General features: G+C 39.8%; 2 gene segments (V, D, J or C); both read left to right on the forward strand.

Moving 5' to 3' along the window:
- Window positions 1–1,219: 1,219 nt before the first annotated feature.
- LOC133121378 (Ig heavy chain V region PJ14-like) lies at window positions 1,220–4,995 on the forward strand. The segment is given in 3 exon segments: window positions 1,220–1,301; window positions 1,483–1,783; window positions 4,983–4,995. Coding segments are annotated over 3 exon segments (360 nt in total).
- A 2,876-nt stretch (window positions 4,996–7,871) lies between these two features.
- Window positions 7,872–8,631, forward strand: LOC133121380 (immunoglobulin heavy variable 4-38-2-like). The segment is given in 3 exon segments: window positions 7,872–7,934; window positions 8,116–8,413; window positions 8,610–8,631. Coding segments are annotated over 3 exon segments (366 nt in total).
- Window positions 8,632–9,597: the final 966 nt, after the last annotated feature.

Genomic DNA, 9,597 nt, shown 5'->3' on the forward strand with positions numbered 1-9,597 from the left:
GTGACTTTGTGTTTCTTCCATTTTCTAATAATTGCTCCAACAGTTCTTAACTTCTCACAAGCTGCTTGCTTATTTTCTTCTAGCCCATCCCAGCCTTGTGCAGGTCTACAATTTCGTCCCCGACAGCTCCTTTGTCTTGCCCATGGTGGAAATGCTGGAATCTGATTGATTGTGTGGACATGTGTCTTTTATACAGCTACATAACGATGTAACGAGTTGACACAGGTGTTTTGGGAAATGAGTTGAGATTAGGAGTGCTTCTGAATGGAAAACTAACTGGTCTGTAGGAGCCAGATTTATTGTTGATTGGTAGGGGATCAAATACTCATTTCATGCAAAAATACGAGAATAAATTCATAAAATTTATATGATTAAAATTCTACACAGTTCCATTCTTTGTAAGTGGGCAAGCCTACAAAATCAGCAAGGGATCAAATAATTATTGCTCCCACGGTATATCTATTTTTTTTATCGAAGATAACAAATACATTTAATACAACAAATTCAATTAAACGTTTAATACAAACTAATTATGAATATTCAATTATGTCCTCATGAGGTCCCATCAGTTTCTTTATGAGAAAACAAATAACGAGTAACGAGTGAATGTTTGAAAGGGAAGACACAATGAACACACATCTTTAGCTTGATTACACAGTGTGAATCTAGATTTAGGTATAGAGCATAGAGCATGTCTGAATAATATTTCTGAGTAATATTCTATGGGATGCACTAAATACAAAACATGCTCCAAAATGTAGTCCTGGTTATTTGATCAAACTAAATATTTTAAATATAAATTGAGCATGTCTTGCAACCAATATATCCCATAGAATATCCCTAATCCCAGAATAATTTTTAATTTTGAAATGAATCAGAGGATTCTACTTTGAATCTCAGTAAAGCAATATTTGTTTTATCCTGGAAGAGGAGCACATAAATGACTGTGGCAATACACAACACAAACGTTTAATTCGATTTTCATCAAGGTAGAAACACATTATAATGTATCTAATTTAAAGTGTTAAACTGGAGGAAGCAATCTGCTCTTTTAATTCTCCTCCAGGAGGGGGCAGCAGTGCTCCTCATAATGGATATTCTGACCCTCTGAATTCATCTTGTTTTTCTCCTTCCTCCAATCCCCAGAGATTTAAACAAATTCAGCCCACAGTATTTCCTATAAAAGCCCCTGAGAATAATCCTCCCAACACAGGAGCATCACTTGTAAGACAGAGAGTGAGATCTGGGTGTGACAATGGGAGCTATTGTAGCATTAGCAGTGTTGCTGGGAACTTTATCTTGTAAGTGATCATGCTGTTTTCATATTTTCATTAAACTTTAAGATTATTCTGTGAACAAGTTCCAATATTTTACTTTTAAAAGTGCTTAAATCCACAGCTGAATACTGTGTGCTGTTTCATTCAGTAATTATATTACTTATTGATACACTCACAAACATCTTTTTTATTTCTGTCTCCACAGATGGTCACTGTGTTGAACTCACACAGCCAGGCTCTATGGTTTTAACACCAGGACGCTCCCTGACCATCTCCTGTAAAGTCTCTGGGTATTCCCTGACTAGCAGCAGCTATGCTACACACTGGATCCGACAGCCTGCAGGGAAAGCTCTGGAGTGGGTGGGAGGTATATGGCATGATGGAGGCACTGCTTATAAAGATTCACTGAAGAGCAAGTTCACAATCTCCAGAGACACCTCCAGCAGCACAGTGTCTTTACAAGGGAGCAGCCTGCAGACTGGAGACACAGCTGTGTATTACTGTGCCCGAGAGTCACAGTGCAGCAAAGCTACAGCAGGGCTGTACAAAAACCCTCCTTGATGAGTGCTGTGGTAGAACACAAACATTGAAGAGCTCAGTGAAGTCTGCACCCCATATAACCAGAACATTAATTAAAATATGTCACTGGCATACGGGTTTGGGACTTCTGTTTGGAACTCAAAAGTTGCGGGTTCAATTCCCAGCTGGATTGTACACATTCAGAAGGCTTTTCCTGGACTGTCTGACTTAAACTCCATTGATGCAGCTGGATTTATATGTAAAAATGCAAATGACATTTAGTTTCATGTTACCATTAATGAATTGGGAGTGAATGCTTTATGAATGTGAAAGGTGACATACAGTGTATGCTTTATGAAAGCCTTATTTATAAATACATTTATTTATTCATAAATAAAATTTCTTGTCACAATTTATTGCTAAACTCTAGAGGCATGTAGTTCATTATTGACACTGAATTAAAGTGGTCTGCCTGATTTCTTTACGATTGTCTTTGTAAATGAAAAAATCATCACTGGATGCAAATAAAAGTTCCAGATACAATCCTTCCTGCACTTTGTGCATCTATATAATATCTGATATTCAAATCATAACTACATGAACATTAATTCTGAATTCACCCCATTAGCTTTGCTACTGATCGACTGACCCTCTGAATTTATCTTGTTTTTCGCCTTCCTCCAACCCCCAGAGATTTAAACAAATTCAGCCCACAGTATTTCCTGTGAAAGCCCCTGAGAATTGATGCACCAGCACTAACACCAGCAGGCCTGTAGACCACACCCTGAGAAACAGCTTCATACAGGGACCTCAGAGCAGTCCCTCAAGCTTTTCTTCAGCTTTTCAATAAAAGAACATAAATTGACAGATTGAGATCATCAATAAAAGAGGGGGTTGGCAGTCCATCAGTAAGGACATGGGTGCACACCCCATCCTAAAACACACTTGTCAGTGCAGGGGTCTCAAACTCCTGGAGGTCTGCAGTCTCTGCTGGTTTCTGTGATTTCCTCTCAATCAGCAGCCATTTTAGGTCTTGAAAAATGGTGTGCAGACTCCCTCCAATCAGAGACTTAAATTAAACATGTAAGTGTAGGAAAATATAAAAAACCAGCATACACAGCCAGCCCTCCAGGATTTGAGTTTGAGATCTCTGTAACCTAGTGCAACATGTGTCCTAATGTTATTCTGTCGATTTGGATCAATATTTGAACAGTTTCTAATCAATAACAACTTCTGGCTCCTCAATATATTTGACCGAATTTGCCCCCAAATTACTGCATTATGTTTCCCTGGCTTTTTACCTTTGAAATGTTCAAACTGTCTCATTTTTATTATTAAAGGAGAGAAAAGAACAAGTACAATAATAATTTCAGTAATGCAGTTCCTTTGCTTTGGATATTGAAAACTGCTGCATCCTGTTTATCTTTTCTGGTCTGACTCTATCTCAGAGATGACTCCTTCAAGCGCAGACTGAAGACCCATCTCTTCAGGCTACACCTTTCCCTCCCCAACTCACCACCATAATTAGCCTTAGACTGTAATGACACTTATGTATAGATTGTATAGATATTGTTACTTGTATAGGTATTGTTATTTTTGTATTCTAGCTGCAATTGTGGTATGCTAGTTTGACAGTTGATTGTACTCTTAAAGGGTTCTGATTTTCTGTATGTTTACACTAGGACTCGGAACTATACTGTCCTCTCAGGTCCTCTTTGCACTTGTTCTTGTGTTTAATTTGCACTTTGTTGTACGTCGCTCTGGATAAGAGCGTCTGCTAAATGCCATGTAATGTAATGTAATGTAATGACTCAATCAATTGAACTCTTCTTTGAACATGATTCTTCTGTCACATTTTGACTCTGCTGAATCAGCAATTTCTTCCTGAACTGGCCAAACTGATTTGATTCCTGTTTGTATTTGAACTTTTCTGGTCAAAACTAATAAATTCTGAATTGACCTCACCAGTCATATTCCTCTATTCAGCATGGACTTTACAACCAGGACAGATAGATGATAAGAGACTCCTGACCCAGACAACTTCACAGGGACTAGTCTGAAATAAGAGACACTAAACCACACTCACCTCACCTTTTTAATACACAGCGGAGGCTGATGTACAAACGTTTTCCTCAGAGTCAAAAACACACGTTTTTTCCCCCCAGTAATACCATGTAAAAGCAGATTGAATCTGATTTGACACATCACATTGTGAAGTTCCATTATAAAATCTCTCTGTGCAACCAATGCGTAGCTTCAGATCTCCCTGCCATGTTGAAAAACTATCAATTAAACTGGATTTATCTCCTGGAGTATCTCTCCAAACCATCTCATTCAGTTACACTGCAGTTCTGTCTCTTCCCACAAGATGTCCATCTCACAAGAATGAATATATGATTGACCATTCACAATCAAAAATTAATCAATTAATGGAAAATTGCCTTTAAATGCGTCACAGATATCCAGGATGCACTCTTTCTTTTGCAGGAATCAACCCACAAGATTACTTAATGACTGATATTTAATGTTTATTCATTTTTGTTCCTGTCTGTTTCTACATGTTGTATTAGAAAGTATCAGAACATGGAGAGGTGCTGTTGTCCCATAAATGTAGTCTCCTAACTGTAAATCCTAATATTAATATAAATTACAAAATCAACTACATTTCTGTGCAGGGTTACAGAAATGAATGTGTGTTGTACTGAATGTGATGAACACTATGTTTCTGTGCAGGGTTACAGAAATGAATGTGTGTTGAACTGAAAGTGATGAACACTATGTTTCTGTGCAGCACCTGTGAGTTCCCTGTGCTGCTGCTTCTACACTGGAGTGAGTGTGATCAGCAGTGGCCCTCACTCTGCCCTCCCCTAGAGGAGGGTGCAGTGCAAACCTCCCACAGCTTTAAATGGAGCCAGTGTCAGTGTGAGAAGCAGAGCAGCAGTCAGTGGAACTCAGTCTGTACTTTAACTCAGCACTCCTCCTTCTCTCCTGCAGCCATGAAGCTCCTACCAGCCCTGCTGCTCCTCACAGCTCTCACTCTCTCAGGTCTCTCTCTCTCTCTCTCTCTCTCTCTCTCTCTCTCTCTCTCTCTCTCTCTCTCTCTCTCTCTCTCTCTCTCTCTCTCCCCTTTTATCTCTGCTTGTTCCATGTTCCACAGATAAAATCTAACTTTTATTTTAATTGCAGGTGTTCAGAGTGAGATTGTCCTGACAGAATCTGAAGCGGTGGTAAAGAGACCAGGAGACTCTCACACACTGACCTGTACAGCATCAGGGTTCACATTCAGCAGCTACTGGATGCACTGGATCAGACAGGCTCCTGGGAAGGGACTGGAGTGGTTGGGACGTCAGCATGGCAGCTCCAGTAATTACGCCCAGTCTGTTCAGGGAAGATTCACCATCACCAGAGACAACAGCAAGAACCAGCTGTATTTACAGATGAACACTCTGACAGCTGAAGACACTGCTGTGTATTACTGTGCCAAAGACCCACAGTGAGAGAGAGTGAGGGGAGAGCTGCACAAAAACCTCTTCCCCTTTATCACACAGAGCTACAGCAGAGAGCCCTGGAATGAACTCTGCTGTATGAAGTGAAACTCAGGGTTTCTGTGATAAATATCACTGAAGTGTTCTGTTCTTTGGGTCTAATTCATGCTAATAGAATCCTGATCATTCCTGGACATCTTTTATATATCTTTTCAAGTCTTCTGCTAACCAGCAGGCTGAAATGCTGCTCTGTCTCTACAATATTCTACAATAGTTGTTTCTACAGTTCTACATTAGTAACTTTGACTAATACAAGATTCAAGTGTTTTATTGACATACGCACAGTAAAACATAACAGTGACACCATACAATGAAGTTCTTACTTTGCTTATCCTCCTTCCATAAGCATTAAATTAAAGAATTAAAAATTAAAAAGTATTTTAAAAAATAAAAAATGAAAAACTATATATATATTTCATATATATATTTCAAAGTGACTAGTACCGCAGGTCATAAAGTGCATAATGATCATGTAGAAGACAGTGTAAATAAAAGATAAATAAATAAAAACTGAATGAGACAGCAGCAGTAACGTGTGTGTTTGCAGAGTGAGTGTGTGTGTGTGTGTGTGTGTGTACATGTGTGTGTGTGTACGCGTGCGTGTGTGTACGTGTGCGTGTGTGTGTGTAGAGCAAGTTCACGGTTTCCAGAGGCACCTCCAGCAGCACAATGTCTTTACAAGGGAGCAGCCTGCAGACTGGAGACACAGCTGTGTATTACTGTGCCTGAGAGTTACAGTGCAGCAAAGCTACAGCAGGGCTGTACAAAAACCCTCCCTGATGAGTGTTGTGGTAGAACACAAACATTGAAGAGCTCAGTGAAGTCTGCACCCCATATAACCAGAACATTAATTAAAATATGTCACTGGCATACGGGTTTGGGACCTGTGTTTGGACCTCAAAAGTTGTGGGTTAATTTCCCTGCTCGATTGTACACATTCAGAAGGCTTTTCCTGGACTGGCTGACTGATAATCCAGCTGCATCGATGGAGTATATGAATGTCTCTGACATTTAGTTTCATGATGCCATAAATGAACCGGTAATGAATGCATTATGAACATGTGAAAGGTGATGCAGAGTATATGCTTCATGAAAGCCTTACTTAGTTAGTTATTTATACATAAAACGTGTGAAGAATTTCTGTCACACTTAATTCCTAAATTCTAGAGGTATGGGGTTAATTATTGACACTCAATTGAAAGAGATCTGGCTCAGTACGACTTCTTTACGATTGTCTTTGTAAATGAGTAAATCTTCACTGTATGCAAATAAAAGTTCTAGATACAATCCTTGCTGCACTTTGTGCATTTATATGATATCTGATTACCCTTGTGTTTGCTATAGCTTATAATAGCATTTATGTACAGTCATTGTACTATTTGGGATATTCTTGCTGCCAACCATGGTATGCTAGTTGATAAGTTGATATACTCTTCAAGGGTTCAAGTTGTGTCTGTGTGATCACTCTCGGACTCGGAACTGTACTTTCCTCTCTAGGGTCATCAACGCACTTGTCCCTGGGATTGATTTGCACTTTATTGTTCATCGCTCTGGATAACAGCGTCTGCTAAATGCCTGTAATGCCATTGGCACAACTCTGGTCCTCATGTCATGTTGACATATGTCAAAGCAGACTCCAAAGGCAATTAAACGCCTCAAATCAATACCATACACTGAAAGCTTTCTTATACCTGCACTATAGACACAGTTGATGGCACCTGAGTAATCAGAAACAGCTGAGAGGCCAACTGCGCAATTATTTCTGGTCCCCTAAAATGAAGGGGCTGTTTAAAAGGGGATGTAATTCCTACTCTGTGTCCTGGTTTTCACTGTCGCCTTCTGGATATTCCTGAATTTACCGCTCTAGACCTCTAGAGGGCTTGCCGGTTGTTTCAGTTTGACACTTACACAAACCCGGTATTGAGGTCTAAAGGTAGACAGACAGACAGACAGACAGAGTGTTCCAAGACTGAATTTATTTCAGTTAGAAATAGATAAGTTTAGGGTCCTATTGTTTTTTTGTTTTCCTTTGGGTTGGTCCTGAGAACCTTCCCTAGTTTTGTTTCTCGGTTTGTCCTCTGTTTGAAGGCTGTTTTCTTGTCCAATTTAGTTCTAGTCATATTTTTGGTTGGCAGATCGCCGGGGAGTTTTGTTCCCTTTTTCAGGCCAATCCAACTTATTGTTGGTAAAATGCAAAATGCAAATGCACTTTAGTGTATTTTTACTTATTTTGATGTAATGTATCACAATGCACAGATAAATCATAACAATGGGAGCATTCATTCTGAATTTAAACTTAGCTTTCTGACTGACTTTGATTCCAGAGTGGAAGGAATCTGCTGTTTTAATTCTCCTCCAGGAGGGGGCAGCAGTGCTCCTCATAATGGATATTCTGACCCTCTGAATTTATCTTGTTTTTCTCCTTCCTCCAACCCCCAGAGATTAAACAAATTCAGCCCACAGTATTTCCTATAAAAGCCCCTGAGAATTCTCCTCCCAACACAGGAGCATCACCTGTAAGACAGAGAGGGAGATCTGTGTGTGACAATGGGAGCTATTGTAGCATTAGCAGTGTTGCTGGGAACTTTGTCTTGTAAGTGATCTTGCTGTTTTCATATTTTTATTTAACTTTAAGATTATTCTGTGATAAAGTTCCAATATTTTACTTTTAAAAGTGCTTAAATCCACAGCTGAATACTGTGTGCTGTTTCATTCAGTAATTATATTACTTATTGATACACTCACAAACATCTTTTTTATTTCTGTCTCCACAGATGGTCACTGTGTTGAACTCACACAGCCAGGCTCTCTTGTTGTTGCTCCAGGACACTCTCTGACCATCTCATGTAAAGTCTCTGGGTATTCCCTGACTGATAGCAGCTACTATACAGGATGGATCCGACAGCCTGCAGGGAAAGCTCTGGAGTGGATTGGACATATGTACGGAGGTGGGAGTTTGTATTACAAGGATTCACTGAAGAGCAAGTTCACCATCTCTATGGACACCTCCAGCAGCACAGTGTCTTTACAAGGGAGCAGCCTGCAGACTGGAGACACAGCTGTGTATTACTGTGCCCGAGAGTCACAGTGCAGCAAAGCTACAGCAGGGCTGTACAAAAACCCTCCCTGATGAGTGTAGTGGTAAAACACAAACACCATGTACTGTAGGCGCATTAATAATTATGTTTGCACAACTACACCGATCTTCACAAGCTTACCCACCACACGTTACATGAGCCTACAGAGTTTTTTATCTCCACTCCAACAGTGATGCCCTATCACATCAGTAATGCCCTATCACATCAGTAATGCCCTATCACAGCAGTAATGCCATATCCCAACAATAATGCTCTATCACATCAATAATGCCCTATCCCAACAATAATGCCCTATCACATCAATAATGCCCTATCCCAACAATAATGCCCTATCACATCAATAATGCCATATCCCAACAATAATGCCCTATCCCAACAGTAATGCCCTATCACATCAGTAATGCCATATCCCAACAATAATGCCCTATCACATCAGTAATGCCATATCCCAACAATAATGCCTTATCGCATCAGTAATGCCATATCCCAACAATAATGCCCTATCACATCAGTAATGCCATATCCCAACAATAATGCCTTATCGCATCAGTAATGCCATATCCCAACAAGAATGCCCTATCCCAACAGTGATGCCCTATCACATCAGTAATGCCATATCCCAACAATAATGCCCTATCACATCAGTAATGCCATATCCCAACAATAATGCCTTATCGCATCAGTAATGCCATATCCCAACAAGAATGCCCTATCCCAACAGTGATGCCACATCCCATCAGTAATGCCATATCCCATCAGTAATGCCATATCCCAACAGTAATGCCGTATCCCATCAGTAATGCCATATCCCAACAGTAATGCCCTATCCCAACAGAAATGATCTATCTCAACAGTAATGCCATATCCCAACAGTAAAGCCTCATCAGCTGCCTGTTTTTTAACTGAAGCACAAACAGACACAAATATCTGCTCTCAAATTTAAGTTTGCTTTTCCCAGTACGTAATGAGGATAATATCACAGCCAAATCCAAGAAGTGAAAGGGCACTCAAATAAACTTTAGTGTATATTTAGACATCTTGATTTAATGTATCACAATGCACAAATATTCAAATCGTAACTATAAGAGCATTTAAACCTTGAGCATTGTGACTGATCTAATTTCCAGAGTGGAAGCAGTCTGCTGTTGTAATTCTCCT

The sequence above is a fragment of the Conger conger genome, chromosome 2 (genome assembly GCF_963514075.1).
Source record: "Conger conger chromosome 2, fConCon1.1, whole genome shotgun sequence".
Taxonomy (NCBI): Eukaryota; Metazoa; Chordata; class Actinopteri; order Anguilliformes; family Congridae; genus Conger; species Conger conger.